Consider the following 27,760-nt stretch of genomic DNA (forward strand, 5'->3'; position numbering starts at 1 on the left):
CTCGATTTCCTAAATGGGAAGAAGGCAGGACCAGCTGTGTTAAAAAAGGGTGTTTCCTGGATGTTCTCACTCCCCCCCTGTACAGACACCCGACACATTTGACACAGGCATGGCACCTCTACACAAACAGAAACATTGTGCAGAGATCGACACTACTACAAGAGGAAAGATTCATGAGGGAGACACAGAAATGGTAGATTTGTATCCAGCGTATATATGTAATATCTATATGTATGTGTACAGTTACGCTCTATAGTGTTTGGTACACAATAGAAGAGATATATTCGTAGAAAATATGCATATTTGAATGCATTTCTTTGTGAGTTCGTCTCTAGAAGATGGACTTCTTCTCTGCACAAATACGCATCAGAGTATCAAACGCATGCACTTCGCACGCATCCCCCTCCATACATATGTGTCTCGAGGGCCAGCTCTGCATAAGTGGAGAAGCCTTGTCACTTTCACATTTGCATCTGCCTCCCTATCCGTGAGTCCGCCTCTGCTTTCCTGCAAAGACATCTAGGCCACACTGCGTGCGTTCGGCAGCGACGAACCTCCGCTGAAACGTTCGTTAAAGACATTCTTTCCTCGGTTCCAGCTCTATTCTGAAAAACTATGGTGTGCTTCTGAGAGTCGTAACGACGACTGTGGGGCACTTCACGTGCACAACAGGAGATTAAAAAGTTCTCAAAACTCCTGCGGGATTGACGCGTGAGTCACAAGACAAGTAGAAGCACGCGGGTTTCTCAGCTTGAATGAAGAATCTGTTCATTTCAATTTCATGTGTGCACGAGTGTGATTCCGAAGTCCTCTTGGATCAGGAGAGAGCCTCGGGGATGAGGTCGCCGTACACCTGAGACCGCGTTTGCCTTCAAATCCAACGTGCGACTCTTCTTAACGTACACACACTCCAAATCCACTCGCCAATGAAATGCCGGCCTGCGAAGGCAGATGAACTTGTTTAGTAACTCGCGGGAGTTGCGGCTTCCGAAAACGCCGCTCCATTTTCGCCTAATAGCGAGGAAGAGCGAAAAGGTTTCAGGACAATGCGCCATCGACGGTGAAAACGGGCCTCTAGGTTCGTTAACTGGAACCAGGAAACCCTAAAACACGACGTATTCGTACATGTATATAATTACGTATACACATATAGGCTTTTGTGTATGAGTACGTTTCCAGATATACACACTAATGCCTGTATGCCGCCTTCAAATCTCTCTATATACGTACGTACATACTTATCTACGCGTCCATATATATATATATATATATATATATATATTTATCCGTATGTATACAGAGATGCCTATACTGCATGCCTCTCTGGTATGTCGGCATACAATAGGTGTATCTAAAATGTGTGTGGGAGTTGCATTAAGACACGAAGAATCGTTTGGGTGAAGGAGGCGCAGTCAGGTCGTTTTCTGCATTTGCGATCCAGGGGTGGTTGAGAGCTTCTTCGATATTCATTCGGCGCGCAGGGTGACAGAGAAGGCGAGAGACAAAATCCCGCGCGGCGCCGGAAACGGTCCGTGGAGAGAACGGTCCGATGCGCCGGTGGAGCCCGAAGTCGAAGGAGTAGTGCCCCTCGAGAATAGATCTGCAAGAGACCAAATGCAGGCGCATACCGCAAAAAAAAAGCGTCGACGGTCTATGTGTGCAGCGGCATAACGAAACGCGAATACACGGAGACTCTGTATTTTACTCAAATTGAATACACAAGACCTTGCACTTTTTCAAAGACCAACAAGGGCTGCAGGTATGTGACACAAGCAACCAAAGGCTTTCGGAGAGGCGGCCTCGCTGTACAGCCGACCCACCTGGGATCATAAAAGTACTATGTATGGTAAGATTGAGGACTGCTTGAGATAAAACTATGTTCGGTCTCGAAGCCGTCCGACGTTAAGGGAGAACGGAACTCGACTGCCGACGGACAGAAGTTCTTCCGCGAGCAGCGGGAAAGCGAGGGGCTCTTGCCTCGAACGCGAGGCGCAGCGGAGAAGACAGGCACGGCAGGCGGGAGCGAGAGGCAAGAAAGAAGAAAGGGTCGGACGCCAGAACGACACTCGAGAGCACGTGTCGTAGGCGCGCGCTGAGGACGAGGCTGTTCCACGTGCAGAAAGGAGAGAGGGCGTCGCGTTTCGGTGCCCAGGTGTTCTCTTACGCGCCGATTTGCTGCTCCGTTTTCCCTTGAAAGGGGAGAACGCCTTGTGAGAGAAGTTCGAAGGTGATGACGCCGATGCTCCACATATCCACTGCTTTGTCGTACTCGAGCCCTACCAACACCTGAGAAGAGACCCACAACGAGGCGAAACATCTGAGCACGCATTTCCGTCGTTTTCTCGTTCCTGTTCGGCACGTGAATGTTTCGACGGCCGAGCCTGTTTTTTCCCAGCTCGCTTCCTCGTGCGCGCACACGACACAGAAAGCATGCGGAGACCCGCACACCGACAGACTCTCTCCCACGCGCGCGACTTCCCGCCCGGAAGTGTCCCCGCCTTCGGGTCTCAAAGCCGTCGCGTTCCCTCCCTCGGCTTCACCTGCCTCTCCGAGTTCTCTTCGAAACGCATTGCCTTCGTTTTCGCGTTATCTGGCGCTGCTTACAGAGCAGTCGCCTCTTCCCGGGCGCCCGGAGTCTCCCGTCCCCGGTCGCATTTCGTACCTCCGGGGCAGCGTACGCGAGCGTCCCGAGCGAGTCGGACGCACGCCAGTTCGGAGCCAACACAGCCGAGAAGCCGAAATCCGCGACCTTGATGGAAACTAAGCGCTCCTGGATCTGCCTCAACACGCGCATGCACCACTGGAGCCTCTCTGCCTCGTTGCCTGCCTGTGGCCGAGGCCGACACAAAGGCGACCGAGAACAGACCGAAGACGGAGAGGAAGAGGTTCGCGTCGGCGCCAGCGCTTCCAGGAGAGGAGACTGCAGCGCGGCCGCCTCGTCCTGCCTCGCGGGCGAAGCTACTGTCTCGGACGACGAGCGAGAGGAGACGTTGACGGGGAGAGATCTACACACGTCCTGACGGCTGCGATCTCCAGAGTCGAGCGAGCTCGGCGCTTCATCAGGGGAAGGAGAACGAGGAGAACTTAACTGTGAGGAGGCTTGAGGCTGAGAGGCAGCAGACAACCCCTCGAGCGCCCCTCTCTCATCAGGCAGCGGCGCGCCTTGAGAAGCAGGCAGTGAGGCGTGGCGGCGGCCCGCTCGCCGAACGCCCTGAGTCTCGCTGGCTTCCCGCCGCGAAACCTCTGAAACAGCCGAAGGAGACGAGTACCGCCGTCGACCTCTCTCCCCCCGAGACGGAGCAGCAGGGACGCCAGGACGCGGGGGAGGCGCGAGAGAACCGGTCGGCCGCGAACGCGAAGGCGTGGGCAGAGGCTCGAAAAACGGCAAGAGACGGGGCCCTGGAACCGTGAGGAACTGCGTGGAAAGTGGAGACGCTGGAACGCTGCGTTGTTGCGTTCCGCGATCCCTGCAGGCTTCCTGGCGGCGCATCGAGTCGCCTTGCCCAGAGTCGCTCCCTATATCGGGCTGCCCCGATCCCCGGCCGCTCCCCGCGCTCGAACCGCTGCCCTCAGTCGCTCCGCGCGGAGAAGACAGGGAGAGAGAAGGTGGCGGAGAAGAAGCCGGAAAAAAGGAAGAAGGAGCAGAAGACGGACGAGAAGCTTCGTCTAATCCTCGGCGATCTGTTCTGTCCTGCCGCTTGCGCCCCCCGTAGTCGGAGTCGCCGCGTTCTCCTTCTCCGTCTTTCTCTCCATCTGGCTCCGCTCGCGGTTGCAGATTCCGACCGGCATCTGTGTTGCCTACGTCTCTTTCTTCCAGAATCATGTCGTTGGATTGGAATCTTGACAGCGGATTCGGCGCTGCTCTCTGCCTCGCGGATCTCCTCCGCTGACTCGCTTCGAGCTCACGCTCGCGTCTGTCGATTCTTTCGGCCTCGCTCTCTTCTTCCTGGCGTCCTCCAAACCACCTGCCAACGCCCAGTTGTCTTCCGCCGTTCGCCAGAAAAAGGGAAAGCGAGCGAGCCCCGTCGCGGAGTAACGCCTGCGCAGAGAAGGACGAGGAGCGCTGCCGCGAGGTGTAGGTACACCCCGCATAGCGTGAGAGAGGCGGACTGCGGCCATAGAGAGGCCGCGAGGGGCAGAGGAGATGCTTTTTGCACCCCGACCGAGACAGAAACGCCGGCACCCACTCCTCGAGTTCTTTCCGCTCGTCTGCAGTCAAGATCGACTTCGGGAAATCCTTGAGGTCTTCGATCAAGCCGTCGCTGGAGTGCCATGCAGGACGAGGAGCCGAGAAAACCGAAGCTGGCAGAGAAGACGACGGCGAAGATGTATACGATCTCTCGCCTTCACCTTGGGCGCGAGACGACGGAGTCGAAGACGAAAAGGGAGACAGAGGAGGAGAAGAACGCGCGGCAGCAGGGAAAGGAAGTGAGGCAGGAGGCTGGTAGAACAAGAGCGGAGTCGCGTCAGAGGCAGAAGGGTACCCAGAAGCTACAGAGGGTTGGACGACGCCGAGGAGGGATCCGGATCGTGGGAACCGACTGGAAGAGTCACGAGGGGGTTCGTCGGCGTTCTGCCTGTTTCCGGGCCCAGGAGTCGGCGCGCCTGCCACGCGTGCTCCCGTCCCCCCTTGGCTATGTCCCGTTGCTCCGTTCTCTCTCTCCAGCTGGCGCGGGGGAGAGGCGTTGAAGGAGAAGGGACGAGGCCGCGAACCTGGAGCTTCGCGTCCTCTTTCTCGTTCTGCACGAGACGAGCTCGAGGCAGAACGCGCGTGAGGTGCGAACGGATTGGAAAGAGAGCAGAAAGGCAGAACACGAGAGGCGGCGCACGGGGATCGCCAGATGATGCCGCCTTCAACGTTCCGAATGACAATCGTCGGCGGCGGGAACGGACTGTCTCTCCGCTCGGTTCGCGGCGCGATGCTGGCTTGGTGCTCCCTCCACTGCAGCGCTGTTTCCTGTCTCTCTCCTGCGCTTTCGTCGTTTGTCTCCCCACTCGTGCCGCGTGCGCGGTTTCTCTCTCTCTGGCTCGCCCGATCTCCGCCACTGGCCGACAGGTCCCACCGCCCTGGCCGTCGCGCTGTCTCCGGGGCTGCGTCCGGCTCCTGGCAATTTCTTTCTTCGTCTTTTCGCCGACAGTCGCGCGCGTCCGGGGCCTCCCCAGGCGCCGCAGAGAGGAGAAGAAGCAGGTTTTCCGGTTTTAAGTCGCGGTGCACGACGCCCTTGGAATGCATGTGGCGAGTCGCCTTCAAGAGGCCGGTGACGATTCGCAAGATCACATGTTCTTCGAGGAGCCATCTGCCGTCCATGCTGAAGTCGGTCTCCAAGAAACTTTCCTCGAGAGAAGACGCAGCGAACGCTTCGGAAGCAGCGAAGGAAGAAGACGAAGAAGGGAGCACAGCAGACGCATCGGGAGAGGCGGCGCGGACCGGAGGGACGGCGTCGCCGAGTTCGGGATTCCGGAAGGGAGACGGAGCAGCAGAGAGAGGCGGAAAGAGGAGAGGACTGGGACGAGGAAGCGAGGAAATCACAACTGGCTGAGTCGTTTCAGGGACACTTCCGCGTGCCTGGAGAAAGCGCCTACGCTGTCGAAGCAGCAACTTCAAGCTCAAATACTGGATGACCCTGAGAAAGGAAACCGACCCAAGCATTCAGCGAGGGAGAGAAGAGGCCAGAGATGAAACGGGACGCCGAGAGTATCGGAGCAAAAATTGCCTGAAGGAAAACGTGTATGTTTTTATCCATAGCTCTAGAGAGACAAATATGCCTCGTTCTCAAGATGAACTTCGCGCGAAATATCCCATCGTGAAAACGGACACAGAAAGCGAATGAAGCAGCCGCGTCGGTAGGGACACACAGAAGTGAAGGATGATTGCGAGACGACACAGCTCAGATTTCACGCATCGACACACACACAGAACAAATTTAGCATGCCTTCATGTGTGCGTGCGGTGTCGTGGCAGACATGTCTCTCTCTCCGGGCACACGTTTGAAAATAGATATACCACTACATAATCACTTATAAGGTGAACATCTATGCACCTATCCACATAGGAAGACAAGTACACATACATGTTTTTACGTAGAATGATGCATGCACGGCTGGGCACTGGTGAAGATATAATCTACTCATCGACATCGCGTCATCATGGGAGAGCGAGACATGAACTGGACAAGGCGAATCGAGGAGATGTGCACGCCTGCGTCACTGTGTAGCTGCCACTCTCTCTCGTCGTCTATGTCTTCCACAGCCTGGCTGCCTCGTTCCCGCATTGCTTTCCTTTCCTTCCTCTCTTCTCGCACACTCGTGTCCGCTCTCTCTAGCTCTCTTCTGTCTCCTTCTGCTGCTCCCGATCACTACCGCTTCGCTTTCGCTTTCTCTCTCTTTGGTTCGCTGTGTCTTTTCACAAGTTTGGAGAAGACTAACACCGGTGGTGTGTCTAGACACTCGACGAGGCTGAAGCCCATCCATTCTCCATGCGTTGTCTCGAGGGGAGCGCAACCCACCGGAAGCGGACGCTTTGCTTCCTTCCTCTGACCTATCTGAGTCGGTTTTGCTTCGCTTTCGCTCTCACCTGGTGAGACGAATGAGACACCCGAGATCACGATGAGGCAGCAGCTCCATGACAATGTACGCATACGGAGCAGGACCAGTTCGGTCGAACACGTCGAGTGTTTGCACGAGATTTGGATGTTGCAAAACCTTCACAACTTCCATCTCGCGCCGTGTGAACTCTCTGCGAGACACACGCAGGACGACGACCATTTCAAGCAAGACATCGGCCTTGAGCCTCTCCACCTCAGAATCCGAAAGACATGCAGCTGCAGCTCGTCGGACGCTCCTCGAGGGAACCACAGAGGTCTTGTTTTTGAATGGCCTCTCCATCTAAAAGAATCTGTAGCCGTGGGACTTCCAAAAACATCGCTCCGTCTCCTAGCTTCGCGGCTACGTCTACCTCTAATTACCGCGCCACATGCGGCGTCGTTCTCTGGATCTACCGTTTTTCTACCCGTGATTGTCTGCGGCGTTGTCACTGTCCATATTCTACCGACCAACCGATCCAACTCGGAAGGTGCCTCTCCATATATCTAGGCATGCGTTGAAATCCACCTGCGCGTTTAACCATGCCACTGGAGAATTATGTGCCTAGCAGTCTTACCCACACGTCTGTCTCTGTCTGTCTCTGTCTGTCTTTTGTCTGTCTTTTGTCTGTCTTTTGTCTGTCTGTCTGTCTGTCTGTCTGTCTGTCTGTCTGTCTGTCTGTCTGTCTGTATGTGTATGCATATATGAGCGGACGGGCGCGCACGGTCGTGGGGTGGGCGGCAATCTCGCATTTCTCACCGACGCAAGAGAGAGGCTAGGGCAACTCACCTGTCTTCCTGCGACTGGATGCTTCCCTTGTCGAGGATTTTCACGGCTACCATCTTCCCGGTTGCTTTCTCGTGAGCAACTGCACAGACAGCAGAGGGACAGACAGAAACAGGCATTCCGTTCAAGTTAAAGTGCCAGTGGCCGCAAGGCAGACGGTCGTCAAAGGGAGGTCCGGAAGCGAAAGTCGCTTCTTGTCCCACAAACCGCCGTGGGAGGAGAGACGGGGCTCGCGTGCAGAAGCGGGGGCACCTAGAGGAGCGAAAACGCGCACTGGAACTGGAAGGCCAACATGGAGAGGCAAACAATAGAAGAACATACGTTCGCGCCGAAAAGAAACTACGCCCGAGAAATGACTCAAACGCGGTGATGTTGCGCTTACGCTTCACCGTCCCATATTTTCCCTGTCCGAGAACCTCCTCTGCATGGAGGCAGTAGAAGTCGTGGAAATCCTCGACGCCACAGGCAAGCTGCAAAGCTTCCAACCACCTGAGCAGGGAACCGCGCGAAGACGTTGACACAGAATGCAAGAGACACGGAGATTGCAACGCGACTGACAGACGCGGCCTCTCCGCAGAAAAGCAGACTCCGAAGAGGTAGGTGTACTAATGATATCGGTCCACAGCACAGGTGGAGGATAGAGATACAAAGCTGCGTCTCATTCTTTCCGGATGCCGGCAGAAGAACATACCCTGTATAGGAACAGATATGCACACACACGCCTGTCCGTATCTACATGTACCTAAATGCAACAACGCGACTACTTGCATCTACATCCTTGGGCAGAAAATGTGTATATGCACTGTGTTTGTATGCAACAAAGCACAAGGGCACTCGGATGCGTCATCGGTAGCGCTTCCGAGCTTTGTACGTTCCAGGACTGGACGTCCTGGAAGGCCTGTCTCAGGGCGAAGGAGAGACGTGGGGACCCGTGGCGAATCGGAGATGGACCCAAGAGACGCGACGCGCAGAAGCGTTTTCGAGAGTGCGGTTTCGAAACGTCTTACGCTTGCCGCTCGTCAGCAGTGACCGCATACAGGCGCTTTCCCACGCGGCCGTTCGGCTTGATGATCTCCAACGCGTAGCGGCCGTGCGTGCCGGCGACAGGCGACGTGAAGGTCGGAGACGTTGCGCTGGCGGGCTGCGGCGCCCTCATCCCGAAGGGGTCATCTAGGAAAGAAGACGCGCGAGGCAGCGTTCGAGACGCAGCAGGCGAAGCAGCTTGTATACAAACGTCGGCTTTCAAATGCGTGTGTGCGCCACTGTGCGCAATGCACTGCATGTGGTGACGAACGCAACCCAGGACTGAGTCCGGCAAGAGGCATGCAAGATCGAGAGTGGGCCAGGGAAGACAGAGAGGGCAGAAGGCAAGAGCGAGACGGAAGAGGCGGAACGAAAGCGAGTGAGAAGAGCCGGGAGAACGGCACGGGAAAGGGTCAGACGGATAAAGGCTGCGTGGTCCTGCACGCGTTTTCAGGAGCGGCTGACGAACCTACGAGGGCATGGACAGAGCAACCGTGAAGGTACAAGCAGTGCGCCGGTCGGGTGCTAAGAATCTGCGACTGCCCTGATAAGCGGAAAAGAGGACACAGAGCGAAAGAAAAACTTGAGAGAAAAGAGACACGCACGTGCACCAGACAAACGAGGCGCAGGGAGAAGATGTACAAAGAGAGAGGGAAGACGGAGGAGACAAAAACAGAGTACTGAGCTCAAAAAGGGACGGGAAAGGTGATCTCACTGCGCACTGAACCTTCCAGAGTAAATCACAATTCCTCCATATATTTATGTCATTGAGGGCATGACGCATCTGCCTGTGGATCTAGTTCTACCATTCTCGGTCTATGTGCATGCCTGGAAGTAAAACGGTATGTGTGCATGCCGCCGTGCAATTCGGACGGCGAGACCGGAGCACAACTCATGCATGACATGAAGTTCCCTAGATGAATACGACAGTCAACATCTCTGTATCGGATGTAGAGATGCGGAACAGCCTACACGGAGACCGCCGACATATACATCCACCCGGTTCTTCCTGGCATTCGCACAAGCATAGCTATTGACAGGGAGAGAATCGAAGACGGTAAAGCGCTCCACGTGCGACCGGAAAAGGGGTCTACAGAGGCGACGGAGAACTGACAAGATATCTTTAATTCGATAAGCGTCAGAGTAAGATGTCTCTCCATAGCGCGCCTGAATTGCAGTGGGTCCGAGGAAACCCTGCAGACTTACACCAGAGGTGTTTTCCGGTGAGAAAGTAGTAGCGTCGAACCCAAGCCCCGAAGTGCTGACCGACTGCAGGAGAAAAACCAAAACACTTTTCCTCAAAGTGAACACCGGCATTCTTGCAGCCACCGAGAACGTCCGAAACACGGCATGTGTTCTCCTGTTTTCCCCTCCGTCGTTCGCCGCGCGTCTCTCTGGCTCTTCGGGTTTGGGGTTTTGCTCCCTTCAACGTCGCCTGCATTTGCCATTTTGACGGCTTCCTGCGAGACAAGGAGGAGCCCTGTGCACCCCTCAGTCTGTCGCTCGCGTCTTGCTCGCCCCGGCCCTCTCTGTGCCTCTCCCCGTCCCTCTCTGTGCCTCTCCCCGTCCCTCTCTGTGCCTCTCCCCGTCCCTCTCTGTACCTCTCCCCGTCCCTCTCTGTGCCTCTCCCCGTCCCTCTCTGTACTTCGGCGTGAGGCGCCGTCCTTACTTTTCCACAACCAGCCGTGCATCTGGAGTTCCTCGTCTGCATCCAGAAAATTGAGGAGATAAGATTCGCGGTCGCGATCAGCCTTCGCCAAGCCAAACCGAGACAGCAGGGCACGCGCGCCTTCCGTGATTGCCGCTCCCACTGCGCTTCTCCCTTTCGACAGCCGGCCCGACGAACTCTCTCTCCTTCCTCTCCTAGCACTGTCTTCCTCGACTCTCCTTCCTTCGCATCCTCTTCTCTCTTCCCGCCTGCGCTCTCCTCCCCAGAGCAGCTGGGTTGCTGAGGCGCCGCTGCGAGCGTCTCTGTCTCGGAAGTCTCTTTTCTCCGCTTCGCGCTCGCGTCGTTCTTCGGGGGCTTCCGCCTCCGTGTCTTCCGCAGTCTCCGCTTCCTCTTCGTCGGAGTCTCTTCGCTCTCGAATCGAAGCCGCCTGCGCGGGACGCCGGAGGTCTGCGCCCCTCCCGCCGACCTCATACACGGAGGAGGCTAGGGAGGAGAAGAACAGGCCGTGCGCCAGGCTGCGTCGCCTGCGTCTCTCGCCTGTCGTTAGCAGAGGCGTGGGGCCGAGCGGCACGACGAGACTGCAGGAGTCAGGAGGCGAAGCAGCGGGCGAGGCAGGTCGGGACTCAGAAGAAGAGGAGAGGCGACGTGGAGTTCTGTTCTCCGTGCGAGACTCAGCCGTCCCCACAGAATGCGAATGCAAAGAAAAAGCGGGAGACGAGCGAGGCGAGGTGGAAGGCTGACGGCTGCCGTTGGGTCCTTGTGCCGGTCGTGGAAGACGGGGAACGGGCGGCAGGGAACTAGGAGACGGCGAAGGGGGAGTAGTGCGTCCCCTCTCCTCCCGATCGTCTGCAGACAGACTGTCTGTCTTCTCTTGGCCCAGGCTAAGACAGCACGAAGAAGGAAGAGAAGGAGGGGCCGGAAAACGCGGGATCGGAGACGGGTCAGGAAGAGAAGGAAGAACACCTGGGAGTGGAAATACCCTTTTTGCTGCCCCGTCGCTCACGCCCTTGTCCACTCTCTCTTCCTGTGCCGCGTCTCTGGCTTCTTCGGGTTTTTCTGTGCCTCCGTTCCCGTCTCCCCTCCTGCCTCGACCGCCCAGTTCTCCAGGTGTACGTACACGTGGGACTTCCATTTGTTCGCGACCTGCCTTTTCGTCACCTCCCTTCGTCCTCGCCTCTGCCGTCCCCTCCCGCGGTGTGGCACCGGCCGGCGTTCTGGGAAGTGTTCGCTTGGGAGAAAACAGAGAGAAAAAGCGATTCACTCTCCTCAAGTGCTGTCTGTCGTTTTCGTGCGGTGTCGCGTCAAGGCGGAGGGAGAAGGAGCGCCTCTGAAGAATCGTTTCGCCTTTTTCAGGAGACCAGCGAGGCAAAGCGTACGACAGAAGGTGTCCAAGGGAACGATGTCTCTTCTCGTTTAGTCCACGCTTTCGCTCGCCTGCCGCGTGTTCCTGCTTCTGCGCTTCTTCGCCTCGGTCGCCGCTCGCAAAACTGCCAGGCGTCTGCTTCGGCTGTCTCGTTTGCTGCCCACAGAAATCCGTGTTTCCTTCTCGCTGTCCCTCTTCGCTCTTTGGAACCGAAGAAGAGGAAGAGGAGGAAGCGGAAGAAGAGGAAGAGGAGGAAGCGGAAGAAGAGGAAGAGGAAGAAGCGGAAGAAGAGGAAGAGGAAGAAGCGGAAGAGGAAGAAGAGGAGGAGGAAGAGGACGATGTGGAGTCAGAGAGAGCAGGAAGGTTAGTTCCGAGGCAAATCCTCCCGCTTCTCTGCAACTCTCCTCCGGTATTCGACAAGGAAAGAATCGTCGCCCTTTCCTGTCGAAAAGGGAGGGGCAGAGAGCAAGGGAGAGACGGGACCGCATGCGAGAGAGAGAGATATGGCCTGTCGTCTCCTTTGCTGAGCGCGACATCGGACGAAGACGGAGAAGCAGGAGAAGATACAGGAGACGGGGACGCAGCTGGAGGGGAGGAAGAGAGCGAGGAAAGGCAAGGAGGCTCAACGGGAGGGACGAGCGGCAGCGGATGTGTGGGAGATGAAGGCGCTGCGGTGGGAAGAAGGGGGGGGGACGGAAGGCAAGAGGGATGCGGAGGGCCTGCCGAGGAGTCAGGCCACAGGCAAGTGTCGAAAAGGAAGTTCTCAATGTCCACGGCGCCGGAAAAAGCCTGTGCACATGGAGGCTGAATTTTACTGGGAACAGACATCTGCTTCACAGAAGTTGAGTCCGGTTTCCGCGGAGATAGGTTTCCCGTACAGGTGTGGGCAGATGCATAGCAGATCCACGTGCCGATGCAACGAACGCTCCAGGCACACACAAAGGGACGAAGACAGAAGGGAAGGGAACTGCACAGACCCAGACAGAAACCCCGTACGCATTTACACGAGGATCAGTGTGCATATGGCTGCGTGACAAAATATGCAGTTGCATTTTCATATAAGCGTATGCATATAGTGTATATGTGAATGCCCGTTTATCCATATATATATATATATATATATTCGTGCATCTCGTGTCTCTGTGTGCAGTTGCGTGCACGGCTCCCTCTCCACTGTGTTCAGAGGCAGAAGTTGATGGTAACTCCACCGTTCTTGGTGGAGCGCCAGAAGCGCGTGCATGTCCTCATACGCCTGTGCAGATTTATCCAGATATTCATCTGCAAATATTCACATAGCCCCGTACATCTACGTGTGTATCGAATTTGCGTCCAACGCACAGGGACGTTCTGTGCAACTACCCCTTTTGCGTGGGAAAGCGCCTCGTATAGCCTGTCGCGTGCACTGACCGTCGGCGTCTTGCGAGCGGTGAGAAGAGCTTCGCAATCGAGACCCAGGAGACTGCAGCTGCGTTTGCGAAGGTGAAGCGGGGAGGGGAGAAGCACGCGACGTCTTTGGCAGCGAGGACGGGAAAGAGAAACGAAGAGTGAGCGGCGGCCCCGGAGGAGCAAACAGGGAAAGCACTGACTGAATATAAAAGAACTTTAGGAGCTAAAGGCAGCAGAAAAAACCCGAGGTTTCCAGCATTCCGCTCACGAAAAACGTAAATATGCGTGTACACGCATCCACGTAGACCTGTATCTATGAATACAGGTAAGCGTGCATGGGCACGTAGAGAATGAGGGACGGAGCGATGTACGGCTAGACCTACATGTGTAGGATTTTGTGAATAGATGCGGGTATGCGGATGTATATCTATGTACACGTTTACATGTGGACATGTACCTGTAGAAGGCCATGACTATACGTAACGGATGAGATACCAAGATACGGAGCAAGACGGCTACTGTCGGAGCAGCGGCGACAATGCCACGGAGTAGAAGCGACTGCATATGTCTTCCGCTGCGGGGAGGCAAATGAAGACGGAAAAAGATGAAAGCATAATAAAAAGAAGCAAATAACTTATTCACGTGCGTATATGAATGTGCATTTGTGTGCAAGTAAAGACATATATATATATATATATATATATGCCTATGAGTTATTATGCATTTGTTTTCCTGCGGGTTCCTCTGTATCGAATCAACGCGTAACCCTTTTTGGACGGCCTATCCCGAGATTAGCGAAAGGTGTTCTTGTTAGGGTGGCGCAAGTGCGCACTGGACGTACGTCGTGTATTTCTCTGTTTTGTTCTAGAGCGGCGAGGAACTCCTCGAAGGTGAGGCCTTCTTCTTTTCGAATGGGTTGCGACAGAGGAGGTGGAATTCTTTCCCTTCCTCTTTGCCCCTTGGCGGCATGCGAGGGAAACGAGAACAAGTTTCGGAAGTCTCTGTCGGGTTTCCTCTGTTTATGTTGGAAAGCAGCTTCAACGATTTCGTCGATGCGTTTCCGCACGAGTTGGTCTTTTTCGTCGAATCGCAGAGAGTCTTCCTCCTCTTCTTCGGAAGACGAGGACGCACCGGACGTCAAGGCCGAGGCAAAAGAATATGAAGTTGGGGAGGCTTCGTCGCTACTAGCGGAGTGAGGCTGTGCGCGGGGCGGAGCGCCGTGACTGAAAGGATATCGATTTGTCTCCATGACGCCGACAAGTCTTGATCTCCTTTTGTTTTCCCTGCCTCCCGGAAATCCTTCCCTTTCCGTTTCGCCTTCCTCTCCACAGGTCTCGTCCCTTTGCGCGCGCTCGCTGAATTCCTCGGTCTCGCGGTGTCTGAGGAGAGACGGAGAAGGCAGAGACGAGGCCCTGCGCTCGCGCCTCTCTCGACTTCTTTCTCGCCTTCTTCCGCTTCTTCTCTCCCCCCTTCGGCTGAACTTCCAGAGACGAAAGGGAAGGTGATACAGCAGCGTGCGGAGTTCCTCTCTCTCGATGAGGCCGTTTCCGTCCAAGTCGCATCTGCACAGTTCCACGCACGCCGAGAAGACCAAACGTGTGCGCGAGAGGAAAGACGGACTTTGCTTCTCGACTGGAGTCGCCCTCACGCACAGGCGGCGCTCCCCTTTTTCCTCACACACCTGCTGCCGAGAATCCAGATTCGAGAGACGGTACAGACAGAGAGACCGAGTCTCTCAGTCGCGTGGATATCACCAGCCTCCGGTTCCGAGAAGCGACAGGAAGAGAGGGGACGCGGGAGAGGACAGGCGAGGGGAAGGAAGAAAAGCGAGGGCGGAAGAGAGAGACAGGCGGGCAAAGAACAAGAGGAAGAAAGAAAAAGAAGCATCCGGTTAACACAGCCCTTCAAGATTCAAAGCGACAGTCCAACTCGTAAGAGAAGAACCGAGAGTCGTGATGGGCTTGAGAGTGCCCTACAAATTGAAGAGGAAACGCAGCAGCTTTTCTTCGTCCTGACTGCAAAACATGTCCAAACCCTTGCAGAATTCCTTCAGATCCACTCTCTCGTCTCCGTCTTCGTCGAGGAGATCGAAGAATCTCTCGAAAACCATCGCTGCACAGAAACGTAAGACGGCGAGCGAGCGACTACAGACCCGAAACTCGCGAGAGACGAGACAAGGGAACGAACGAGAGGAGAAGGAAGACAAACGGACACCGAGGAACGAGAGAGCGCTGGCTTTCGGGCCAGGATGTCAGCGACACCAGCGAACGCGACCGCGGCAAACGCACAGGAACGGACTCAAGAACGTGGGTGAAAAAGGACAGAATCCCTTTCAAAAGGCAACATCAGACGGTTCTTGATGCGCGGCGGCTGTGCTGGAAGGGTCGAGACGACAAACCGCATTTCGCCGTGTGCGAAGAGGGAACGGGAAGGCGCACGAACGACGGGGGAGATGACAAAGGAAACGATTACCTGGCAGGTGCGAGAAGAGACAAAGGAGGGCGCTCTTGTCGAGAACTTTCCCTGTGCGACACCCGCCACATGTGTGACGAATCAGGTGCATCAAGGGAGGGCCTGACCCTGCTGTCCGGCAGGGCCTTGGCTCCGCAAATTCGCTGAGAACAGCAAAAGGAACGAGAGCGGAAAAACCGAAATGTTCGCCAGGAAGAAAACAAGAACTAAGGGGGGAACAATCCAGGACACGCGCCATGAGCGGCACAAACGACAGGCAGGTGGGACATATATATATATATATATATATATATATATATGCTTGCAGCTGCACATACTGAAATGATTACATGCCACGCATAGGTGCAGAAATGTATATATATATATATATATATGTCTGTATGTATACATTTAGTGTACACGTAAATGTATACACATAAATGCATACGAATATCGATACATAGGCACCTCCTATGCATACAGATACACATACAAAACGGCTAGCTACGTACACCAGCAGATCTCCATGCACCGGCACTCGATCTTCCCTTTTGTCATTTCGAGGGACCCGTATACAGTTTCTGACGGCGACAGAGGGTCGCCTATTCATCGTCACAAGTGTGTGAGATGTGTGGAAACTTGAGGGAAGAAGAAAGGCACGATGCCGTCGCCTTACTTGAAGAGCTGCGTCAATTGAGCTCGAGTCTCCTTAGCTGCTCGGCTGTGACGTGACCGTTTGCTTGCTGAGGAAGGTACAGAGAGAGGTCCGCCGGCTGTCAACCCTGCCAAGAAGGACGCAGAAGAGTAACCGTGTGGACAGCTCCTGAGCCTTCTCTCCTCGCCGTCTTCTCTGTCTCGTCCTCTCTCTCCTCTGCCTTCCTTTGCAGCAGCACCATCTCCTTGTCTGTCATCTTCCGCCTTTTGTCTCTCAGTCCTCTTTGCTTCGAGGCCGCGCCGGGTCTTTTCCGTATCGCCCTCCCTCTCCGTTGTGGTTCTCGCTTGTCTTTCGCTCGCGCAGTCACCATCCTTTTCTTCCGGGAGAAGACGGGAAGAGGAGGACGAAGAGGAAGCAAACTGGGGAGTGCCTTCCCTCGAAGAAGCCCGGAGTGAAGCCTCACCGAGCGGCATGTTCGGTTGATGCTCCTTTTCTCCCGGGGACGGGAACCCAGAGAGCTGCGGTGATTTTTTGGTCATGCTTTCGACAGGGAAGGCCGGTGACTGGGGAAAGAACGGGGAAAATCCAGGGGGGAAAGAGCCCTGAGGAATGATTTCAAAGCGATCTTGCCGCTCACGCTCTGCGGCATCTACAGCCTGGTTGCTCGCCATGATCGACACCCGTGCGAAACAAACACCCCGCTGGTGAAGGAATACCGAGAAAAGAGAGAAACCAAAAGACAGGAGACACACAGATGAAGGGGAATACACACACAGAAGTGAGTGGCAACGAAAAAACCAAATTTGCCGGAGACAGTGCACGCCCGAGCGAGGCCGTGGCTGTCTAGAACACGGAGACAGGGCGAGAGGCGAAACAGAGACAGAAACAGCAGGGGCGCAAGTCCACGGTGTGGCAAAACAGGGGCAACACAGAGACCAGTGCAAAGACAAAGAGGACCGACCCCTGAAAAAGGATCTCGATCACGGTGGAAAAGGGTGGACGATCCACAGGAGAAAAAGACACGACAGGGTGGAAAAGGAGAATGCGGAGAGAGGACTAAATGTGCCTACAACAGAGGAAAATGGTGACCGCTCACTTGAGCCGATAACGCTTTCAACGAGTCGCACAGAACAGCGAGCGCCAGTAGAGATACAAAATAAAAAGGAAACCCGGTGAGGGCATACGTCGACGCATACAGCACACAGAAGCGCACGCATATATGTTTACATATACATATGGAAACCTCGTGTTTTCGAGAGTACAACCGATGAACAGGAAGAGGCCGTTGTAGGAAGGTAAGGTTTCGGTGAAAGGACGCGATAAGAAGTGATACAGATGCTACAGTTGACTATTTCTTCCCTCCCGATACGTTTGATCCTTTAGATTCGGCACCTTGCCGGCTTAGGGACGAAAAGGCCGACAGCCTTCGAACAGGAAGGCGCACAGACGCAACGGAGGAGCAACTGTGAAGGACGGAAAACGAGACTCATCGTGTTCCCTCTTCCGACATAGGCTGTCGTTCTCCAACACGTTTCCGGTTGTTTTCCGTCCAACCGGCTGTCTGCCAAAGAACCGAACTCCGCGGGTAGGAGCGGTGACAGGAAATTGGAGCAGCTGGAGAAAAAGGTGTCACACACGCCCTACCAGCCGGTTCCCCCGCGTGTGATAGCCAAAGAAGAGGAAGACACAGAGTAGACTGTATCGTCTCTGTTGGTTCTCAAACGGTAGAGGTGTTCCCTTGCCCACTTTCCCAGGTGGGGCTCTGAGAAAATGGGACGAAGCGAAACACAAGGGCCCGTTAGTTGAGAAAAAAGCGAGGCACTGCATGAGAAAGCGCCGTTTCCACACCTCGTGTCATTCTCTCGCAAATGGTCAAAAAACAAGTCACAGGTTCCGTGTTGAAGCACCACATTGGGCGGATTTGCGTTGGGGCTTGGGAGAGAAGCAGGGAGAGGCCTGAAGCGATATCAGGACTAGCGAAGAAAGTCGCGAATGAGATGAAGACACATCGGAAGCCGCAGAAAGGGGCAAGTAGCGAATATTCGGACACATTCGCCGGTAAACAAAACACGCAAACGGCACCGGAAAACTCTCACTCACAACTACCGCGACCGGTCCCGGTTAGGAGTCACTCACCACAAAGATTCGGATGCAACGTCGCCGGTGATGCTCTCGTTCTTGACACGAAAAGCCCTCTTATTTAAAGTTACTTTAAACACAACTTCGAGCAAGTTCCCTGAATATACACTGGCATTTTCTGTTTTCTTCAGCTCTGAGCAGCAAGCAAAGAGTCTTCTGGTTAGGAAGAGCTAATTCGACAGGGAACCATCCGGCGACAAAAGCATGCGGATACTGAAACAACAACCGAACACGTCAACGGAAATATAATCATGGTCCAAAAATAGGCTTCCGCCTTTGTCATGAATGAAATGCACGGACAACGTGTGTCTGCCACTTGTCACCGATCACGGTGTTGTCGCCGTAGATGAAGACGCACGGAAGCAAGAGTATCAATGAGGAAACAAACGATGCATACGGCGTACAAGAGACTTCTCGCCTATCGAGAGCAAATCATGGCCGACTAAACAGGTAGGGTCCTCCTCGTCAAGAGCTCAGAAACGTTGAGATAGTTCCCGCCCTCGAGTTGGGCGGGCCGCCGTCTGAAAGGACAGGTTACCATATATGTCATAAGAAGGGTGCACAGGGATTTTACGAGAGGTAGCATCACTCACTACTCAACGCCAACTGGTGCTAGTGCCACGATAAGAAAATGATCTCTATTGGCATGATATCGCTTCGTTATTTTTTCTGATCGAGATGAGAATACGCCCAGCTACATGTTTCATCATTTGGCATAGATTTTGGACTGGCCTTCCGAGTCTAGACACACACACTAACAGGAACCTCACAGAAGCACGTATATGCATGCCTCTTTCTTTCTTTGCGATACACAGATACATGCTGTCAGACGTAGCCATTCGGAGGAAAACTCTGGAGCAAAGAAGTTTGAAACAGAATGGCAGCGGTTAACAGGCTGAGGAGACAGCCCCTTTGAATATCGAAAGAAAGAACAGTATGTCTTCTGAGAAAAACAGGGAAGAAACAACTATCACTCCCACTATACAGAAACGTCTGGGGTATTGTCTTGAAACAGGACAGGAAGTAGCTGTAAAATGAGATGAAGCCTGCTTTGACCACGGACAGGCGGTATGCGTCGGGTTTTTTCTACTTCACCAAGAAACGATATCATCTCTCCTAGAGCTAAAAGGAAACGCGTCTTCTTATTACCTCGATAATAAGAGCCTGAGCTCTCTCTACTGTAAAACACCAAGATCCGAATTTATTGAAGGGCGAAGATTCAGCTGGCACCGAGCGGAGTTGATCAGACGTGTTGATAAAAAAACGCAGGAAGGCGTGAAACGAAGACGTGACGAGCAGATATCATGCCCTTGAAGAACATGAGGAAAATGGGGACCTGATTCAAGGAAAGAAAATCGTCTGCATTAACTAACGTGTCGCGAAAAAGCAGCCCGAAGGGATACTTGCATGGCAACCAATGAGAGGGAACGGTATAGAAGCAAAAGGTATGCGCCGCCCGGCTTGTTGTCTCTAGAACGATCACGTTAATGAGCAAGTACCGAGGCACTCTGCACGTGTGTGATCCAACTCTGGTCCTTTTCGCTGTTTGTAGACAACACCAGGAAGACCCTGCCACCGTCAGGTATCGCACCACTCTCCTTCTCCACTGGTACTACTGGTTGTATGGATTTAGCTGTGCTGGACGACACCTATGATACTACTCTCCTATCTGTAAGGTGAATGTAGCTCGCCCCGTACTTCCCATGTCTGCTGTTGTATCTAGCCCACACCCGTCCTGTTTACAACGTTAACATGCTTTAAAAAGCGGGAAAGTAGGACTAGAAAAAAACGCACCATTTGAGTGACGCAGCTGTTTGAATGACATTCTGCAAAAGTCAGTGGCCATACATAGAAACAACCAACACGAGAAACCGGGAAAAAAGGCGAAATGACCCCCACACACAGATCCGCTTGTTGTCGAACAATTCAAACCCGTTCCAAAGCAGCATTAGCCCTTGTTTTTCTTCGTCTAGTGACGACGCCAGGAGAGCCAAAAAGGGACCTCGTCTCTTTAGCAGGAGCCCCTGCTCTGGATACCGAATTCGCGAACATCGACTAAGTGTGTGTTCGCTGCTAGCTGCTGTACGAGGGTAGCCTTGACGCGGTAACCTACCAGAGCTTATATCTGATTAATCGGGTTCACGATGATATACGGCATGTAACCCGCTATGTGCGAATGACAGGCGAGAGAAATCGTTCTGCGTCTTCATTTTAGAGGCCTTCCTTTTAGGCATCCGTTCTTCAACGTATAGCACAGGGGTAGGTCCATGTAGCAATCATCCCTTCTCAACACAGACGATTTGTGCAGAATCCCGTTTTAGCAGGGCAAAACTCCTGACGAGACACCATCAGATACATTCTTGTTGACCCACGCCAGCGGGGTTGCTACCAGCGTAAAAGTACAGCGTTTCAGCTGAAGATTCCCCCTCTCCGTTGTTCCCTCATAGAAGCGTGTGACTGGCGAAGCATTGCAACCTCATAGAAGAGCTTTATAAAACAGAAGTTAGTTTCGGAAACACGGGCAAAAGTGTTACTTTGCCGCAACACGCAAACACAAGACTGTTCGTTTGCCTTTGTTGGTGGGTCAAAACTCAGCACTGAGCGGGCCAGAAGAGGGAACTGTTTTTCAGAGGACTGCCCCTTCGTTGGTAAGAAAAAGTTGTAGGTTCTGTTAAAATCCCTATCCCCCGGAACTGTCATACAAAATCACCTTGTCGCTCAGCCGCCAACGATATTCTGCACCTCCGTCCGTGGCAGATCGGCGGCCGCTTATTGGCGAACGTTTTCAGCTGGGCAACAGCCGGGAGTAATATGCGTCGATCTTCTACGCGATCCCAGACACATTCCGTACCAACCGAATTCCGCTGTTAGATCGCTAGAGGGGCTATTGATGTGCAAATGATATTTGACTTTAGCACCGCTCTACAGAGACTGCCCTACGCTAGGCTACGGGGGCTAAGAACTCTCACTTACCCTTTAGACAAAACAAGACATCAGCCATGGCTCTGGTGCTCTTGTGAAACAAGAATAGGGCCATACGAACTAGGGAGAAGGGATTGTTTTGGTTAAAGGAAACACAGAAAAGAGTGACATCTCGTCCGTTAGCTTTCATGGTGCCGAGTGACCACAAAATGGGCCAGCCTACCCCTCTGAGCTGCCGCTCTAGATTATCACTGAAGAAGGACGACAGGTACGGAGTCTCTTCGCATTTACAACAAAAGCGAAGCGGATGAGAGCCGAGTGTAAAGGAAGGAAGGCACCCGTGTACAGTAATCTACAAGGACTTCACAAGCTCCAACGGATAGTGTTAACCGCGACCTTCACGACGACAAAGGATGGACACTGGCCAGTGGGAGTGCTGCTTTCTCTATTGTGGGCTCGGGTGTTATATGGGTGCAGAAAGCCCACATTTCTAGGAAGGGGCCTTGGTGCTGCGCTTTGCATCTCCTGTGACGCGCCTGCACACCGATAGTCACAGAGGGTTGATCTTCTGAAGACGACATCGGAAGGCCCTGGCAGTCTGATCGCACAAAATTAGCAACGATACACGCCCCCTGTCCTTGTCTTGCCCTTCCGCAACTACAGAGACAGAGCCGGTACAGCGCAGCAATTACGGATTCTCTTCCCAGCTACGAATTTCTTCAGAGGGCACGTGTGCGACTACCAGCGTGATGGAGGTCACGGTAGGCCCAGCGTGAGCGTGACTTTTCACGTGCTTTTTTCCTTGAGCACACAAGACAGTTTTGTATTCGTTAAAACCGCTCAAGTGTACACTGAAAATGGGAAACGAGTATAAGGATTCCCTGTCTCCTTGAGAGTTCTCCACGGCATGCGATGCTGGGAATTTCGTTTATCGTTACTTTGACAAAGACAGCGCAGTGCACGGACGCAGTGTGTCTACGCAGCCGTCGCGGGCACTTGTTAGTTGTTTCAGACAGATCCTGTGACTTAGAGAAGCGTAGGCGCTTTGCAGGTCTTACGCCGCAGAGCTTTGTCGTCAGTCCCTCTCAGGTCTTGTTGTTACGACACCACGGGTAGCGCAACGCCGTTCACGTGTATACGCACGGACAACTATACATTTACCTGTGGATACCATTCCACGTCTACCAATTTAGAACGCCACGAAACGGTATCTGATTTCTTTCTATGAGGCTAAACGAGTTACCCGTACAGCCTCTCGATTTAGCGGCAAGTCACGAGGGCAAGCGGAAAACAGAAACGCTAATGGTGAGTCTTTTCCACAGTATATCGCCGTCGTTTCCTGTTTTTCTGCCAGAGAATAAACGGGACTTAAAGGTTCGATAGTAAACTGCCACTAGAAGACCGTCGCACTTCAGATGTACCTGCAGCGTCAAACATTGCTTATTCTCTTTCCCACGGAACTGCGACGTGATGACAAAAGCTAGTCTTACCTCCTCAAGGATGTAAAGCACAATGACTCTGTAGTAGGCACACAACTCGCTACACGTCCCTTGCCTCTTGTGCACGTGTGCCTACTTCCCAGTTTCGCCCGTCTCAGGGGAGCATACGCGTCCATCCACAGGAAAAAGTGCATCCTCTCACCATTTTAACAAAGAATTCAATAATTTTTGTTTTCAGTTTATATTAATTATAATTTTAAAAATAAATTTTTACTGTTAGAAAGAATTTAAATTACGATTAAATAAAAAAATGCCGTGTCTCCGAAAACTGCGCCTTCCCCCAGTTAAGTTCACTTCTGGGCAAGAACGCTCCAGGCGGTGGACTGCAAGCTGAAGACACACGTAAAAGAGCACACACGTCTAGCGAAAGACCGAATCAACTGCACTAAAGGATGACGCCTCTGCTCTCTGCACACCTGTATATATGTGCATCTAGTCTGCCTTCCGCCCCAGTTTCCTCATTTACGCGGTACGAACTGTGTCTTCTCTGTGGTCAAATAACGAGATACCTGTACTACTACATACTACTACATACTTGCTGAGAAGAAAAAGATCGCGAGCTGTCTACAGCGGAATTCTCCACAACAGAAATCAAACGTCCCTACCGACATGTGTATATATATACACATTACATACATAAACTTATATAGTTCTCTACGCTCTGAGAGGAAGCAAACACATGACAGGATGAGTGTAACATGGGAACCCGATCTATGTACGCATGTTCTTGTAAGAATCTGTAGAGCACATCCCAGCAGACGTTTATTATGTATACATGCGTTTATGCACAATTGTTTACATACAATTGCTCGCCCATATAGGTGTGCATACATGCAGCTACTGGAGTGTACAGTCGTGTGTGACTATGGCTTACCGGACGTCGACTTTGTCCACGGTCTCTTTGAGTTTTTCAACATCTTGGCTCGTTCTTTCTGTGCCTCCTTCGCGCCTTTCCTCTGCCACCTCCGCTTTCATCTGGGCCAATTCTTCCCTCAAAAGTGAGATTTGTCTGCCTCTCTGTTTTGCTGTTTGAACGACATCCAACCAGAGCTGGATGACTTCGTCCCAATCCTCCTCCTGTCCTCGTTCGTCTCCTCCTACTCCAGCGTTGTCTCCTCCCTCTTTTCTTCTTCCGTCCCTTTTCCTCTCGCTCCCTGAGTCGCGCGTTCGCTGTCTTTCGGACCTCCGTTCTAACGAGGATACTGGAAGGCTGAGACGGCCAGCAGAAGAAGACGTGGAAGGAGAGGCAGAGAGTGATGAGAGGAAAAGAGACGAAGAGGAGAGAGCATGGCTCAAGGACGCCGTCTTTGACATGAAATTTTCTCGCTTTTCGCTTTTCTGCCGCGTTTGAAACGTAGACCGACGGCCGCTTGATGTTCCCTTTTCCGGGGGAAACAGGGTATTCACGCGATTCACGCAATACACCAAAAACGAAGCAGCTGCGGGGAGAAGACGAGACAGCTCTGTAGGTGACATGGTGGGGATACACTCAAGTAGGCGACGCGGAAGACGATGAAGGAGCTGCAAAGAACAGAGAAGGAACATGAGGCCCTCCTACACACCTGCCGCTTTACGGTTCCCGACTCCTCGCTATTTCGACGACTGCCCAACAGAGGCTTGGGAAAGACGAGAAAAGCTTCACAGCCCACTCTACCAAATATGCATGTACGTCGAGACAAACGAGAAGCAAGTGCAAATGGCTGTGAAGATGTACACCGAAATTTTGAGACGGCTCCATACCTCTTTACGCATGCATAAATTTGCATATACGCACATCCAAGCATATACGTATATATACATAGCTATATGTAGATGCACACGCATGTGAAGATATGCATATTCAAGTATCTGTAGGCTTCGATTCATCTTTCGAAGACAGTTAAGGATGGATACAGAGACGTCGTAGAGACGTATGAACACAAATGACAAGGTGCGCTGATACTGGTATCGTTGCTTTCGAACTGCCATCCTCTGTCTGGCTCGAGGAAGACTTCTCTCTTTCGCTTGCCGACAGCAGCGTAGACGACAGAGTTCCACCCTTACCTCTCCAGGTTTGCCTTGGTTCGCTCCGCCGCACACGGGAGCAGCGTGCAGCCGAACGAGTGCCTGCAGAAGCATGGTTGCATCTTTGCCTTTGAAGATCTCGAGTTGCCTTACGCACGACTGGATCAGGAAACTTTCTTCTCCATTCTTTGTCTCTCCGAAAAGGAGACAGCGTCCCGCAGTGCTCGCCATCGCGGCGAGGCGGGCTGTTAACATTTCTGGGCAATCTTCGCCGGGGGCTGAGGACGACGGAGATGGAGAAGAAGAGGATGACGGGAGAGAGAGCGAAGCGGCAGAACGCAGGGACGAGTTGTCTTGAAGAGAGGGAGAGTCGGGAGAGAAGAAGGCACGGCAGAACAGTTGACCGTTTGGCTGAGACGAGAGGTCGATGACACTTCGACGGCCTGCGTCGTTTGCTTTTGCCGCAAATGTCCAAGCCGAGGCGTGTATTTGTTCCTGCCTCCCCTCGTCTCTTCTCCACTGAACCTTGCTTGCACGAGGGACGTGCAGAGTCCCTGTCTTTCCTCTGAAGCCTGGCAGCTTCTGCGCGTCTCCTTCTTCTGCACCACGCTTCCCTTCTGGAGATACAGCCCCTATTGCCTGCCTGTCTTCCTCGCAACCCCTGTCGATCTCCGGCCGTCTTCCCATGTTTCTGTTCTCTTCTTGCGTCCTCCGTTGCTTCTCTCGCTGCCTCTCACTCTCTTCCGTCCCTTCGTCTGCTCCCTCTGTCGTGTCTCCGGCTTCGACTTCGCTCGCGACTTCACTGGGGAGCATCGACAGCGTGGAGAGGCGGCTGTCGCGTCGCGCCGCCCCCGCCGCCTGCGCTGCCTCGTCCAGAAGCTGCGGAAGAGTCGCCGTGCAGAGGAGGGCGACGGCGTTCGCGAGAACGGACACCGAGCGAGGCGACACGCCGTCGAGGTGACTTCCGCCGCGTTTCTTTTCAAGCCTCAGAGAGATGCGGCGAAGAACCAGAACAAGAAGTGCACTCGCCACAGCCTTATCCGGGGTGAACGAAAGAGACCCAAAGGTTTCCACCCTGCTTCGACTGGTCCAGAGCGGAGATCCCTGAAGCGGCGGACGCGACGACAAAGAGGCGACCGACTGGTTCTCAGCAGGAAAGACACGCTGTTCGTTTCCGCCTTCTTCCTGGCCCTTTTCCGGGCTCTCGCATGCAGCCTCCTCGGCTGCCTTTGTCGGTGCATGCAAGCTGCTCGGCGCCAGTGGACTCTTTCGCAACCGCAGCGCGTGGAGGGCCGCCGGAAGCGTCGGAGGTGCCGATTTGAAGCGGCTGTCTTCTCTTTCGGCCTCTCCCTCGTTTCGGTCGCAAGCAGCTGCGTCCTTCTCTGCAGGCCTCGACTGACCGCTGGAAGCCCAGGGACAGGAAAAGGAGGAAGACGACTCGGAAGAGAAATATCCCTGCTTCGACATGGAGATCCGCGCCTGTTCCGTCCGTTTCTTCCGCTTCTTCCTTCTCGCGTTCTCTCTGAACCGGCGACGATGTTCTTCTTCCTCCCGAATGCGCGCACTGAGGGCTCTGCTGTACACGTGAACTTGCTCGACCGACGACGGAAACGGGAGAAGCGGCAGAAGCCGGCACAAGTCGTTCGCCAGCATAACGAGTTGCTTCACTGAACAGAGGTGAAGCAGTGCAAAGACGCGATGTATGTACAGCCCAGTGACGTGGCGAAGCAGCACACCGGGAGAGAACGAAGTCAGGAAGAACGACGGAGAGAGAGAACTGGAAGGAAACGCCGCAACCAAAGAAGACAAATACGAAACGGAGGAGCCAGAGGAAGGGAGAAGGGGAGTCAAATCTAGGCGAGAATCGGAAGAAGGGATAGGCGACGGGGAAAGAAAAGCGGAAGCCCGATGGGACGCAGCGGCGACACCCTGCGGGAGGATAAAAGGGTGCAACGGCAATTGCCTCCAGTCCAGTTCCTTCTGCTCGTTTCTCAGAAGCGAATCTCTGCCGTTGTCTGCCACAAATTCTGCTCGGTTCCTTCGCTTCGAAAACTGGAGTTCGCGTTGTGACAGCAAAGTAGCACACGCGTGCAAAACGACGCAGCACTGAATGGGAGAAGCCGGCTTTTCCCCCGAGCCGGAAGAACAAGAAGAGGGAGAGGACGGAAGAGAAACAGAGGATAGCGGAGTTGAAGGCAAGGACGAAGGGGACGAAGCACGACGGCACATTTCGTCCATTCCCTTCATTTCTGTTTTCTGGACATAGAAAGCAAGCTCGGCGAGGGTTTTGGCAATTCGTTCATCTTCGTCGTGGTTCCCTTCCCTCTGCCTCCGTGATCCTTCTCCGATGTCTCCATTTCCCCGTGCTTCCTCCGCTTCTTCTCTTCGTTTCCGATCGACTGCAAGGCGCTGTAGAGACAGCGCAAGGACGCACGCACGAGAGCGGACCGTTTTGGAGTCACTCTCCAACTTGGAAGCCGCTGACATGGAGTGTTCACAACGCCGGGAAAGAGAAGAGAAAGAGGAAGGGAGAGAAGACGGGACAGACAGAGCGATACAGAGGCCCGACAGGCACGAAGAAAGAGGGAGAGAAGAACAGGACGTATACGAGGCAGAGCGGGAGCGACAGGGAGCCGAGAAAGCACACGAACGCAGAGAACAGCGAGATGAGCGAAGATGCAGCGGCGAAGAAACGCATGAGCAAGCAGTGGAAGACAGAGACGGACCAAACAAGAAAGTCAAAGAGAGAGGCGAAGAGGACGACAAGCGAGAAAGTCGACACAGGACTTCTCGCCGGCGCCTCAAACGCCTTCCCCAACACATGCCTGGACGGGGGCCCATCTCCGCCAGCCTTTTCACGATTTGTCCTTCTTCCGCCTGTTTGCGGCCCTCCTTATCGCGTCTGCCTCTCGAGCTCTCCTCCTATATCGCAGGCCGAAACTTTTACAGTCGATACGAACTTCCCATTTTGGGCGTCCCTTCTTGCGCGTTCCTCGTGGCTTCGCGGTTCAACGGCCCTCTTCCGCCCCGCTGCACTTCATTGTCTCGCCCTTTGTCTCTCCGTTTATCTGCGTCCTCCTAAATTCTCCTCTTCTTCTGTCTCTTTCCTGTCACAAGCTCCCTCTCTCTTGTCTACGAGAAAGTCGTTGGATGAGGATGAAGAAAAACGAGGGAGACAGAGACAGCGCGAGAAACCCGTTTTCGAGCCGCATCTTCTTGCCGCCTTTCTCGCGGGCGTCCCCCATTTCCTCTCTTTTTCTCTTGTCCACTTCCTCTTCGTT

At 53.7% G+C, this 27,760-nt stretch overlaps 2 protein-coding genes across 2 annotated transcripts; both read right to left on the reverse strand.

The window, feature by feature from the left end:
- Window positions 1–1,374: 1,374 nt before the first annotated feature.
- NCLIV_012170 (putative CAM Kinase, RAD family) lies at window positions 1,375–16,586 on the reverse strand (the record flags this gene model as incomplete). The annotated part of the gene is made up of 16 exons (XM_003880734.1): window positions 1,375–1,600; window positions 2,165–2,286; window positions 2,663–5,624; window positions 6,575–6,736; window positions 7,372–7,450; window positions 7,751–7,857; window positions 8,376–8,538; window positions 8,861–8,935; window positions 9,598–9,660; window positions 10,061–10,638; window positions 11,437–11,864; window positions 13,651–14,188; window positions 14,786–14,921; window positions 15,282–15,424; window positions 15,937–16,003; window positions 16,379–16,586. The coding sequence occupies 16 exons, from the start codon at window positions 16,584–16,586 to the stop codon at window positions 1,375–1,377; spliced, it is 6,057 nt and encodes a 2,018-aa protein (XP_003880783.1).
- A 6,179-nt stretch (window positions 16,587–22,765) lies between these two features.
- On the reverse strand, window positions 22,766–26,132 carry NCLIV_012180 (conserved hypothetical protein; the record flags this gene model as incomplete). The annotated part of the gene is made up of 3 exons (XM_003880735.1): window positions 22,766–22,805; window positions 23,350–23,450; window positions 24,519–26,132. The coding sequence occupies 3 exons, from the start codon at window positions 26,130–26,132 to the stop codon at window positions 22,766–22,768; spliced, it is 1,755 nt and encodes a 584-aa protein (XP_003880784.1).
- Window positions 26,133–27,760: the final 1,628 nt, after the last annotated feature.

This window comes from Neospora caninum, chromosome IV, assembly GCF_000208865.1.
Source record: "Neospora caninum Liverpool complete genome, chromosome IV".
Lineage (NCBI taxonomy): Eukaryota > Apicomplexa > Conoidasida > Eucoccidiorida > Sarcocystidae > Neospora > Neospora caninum.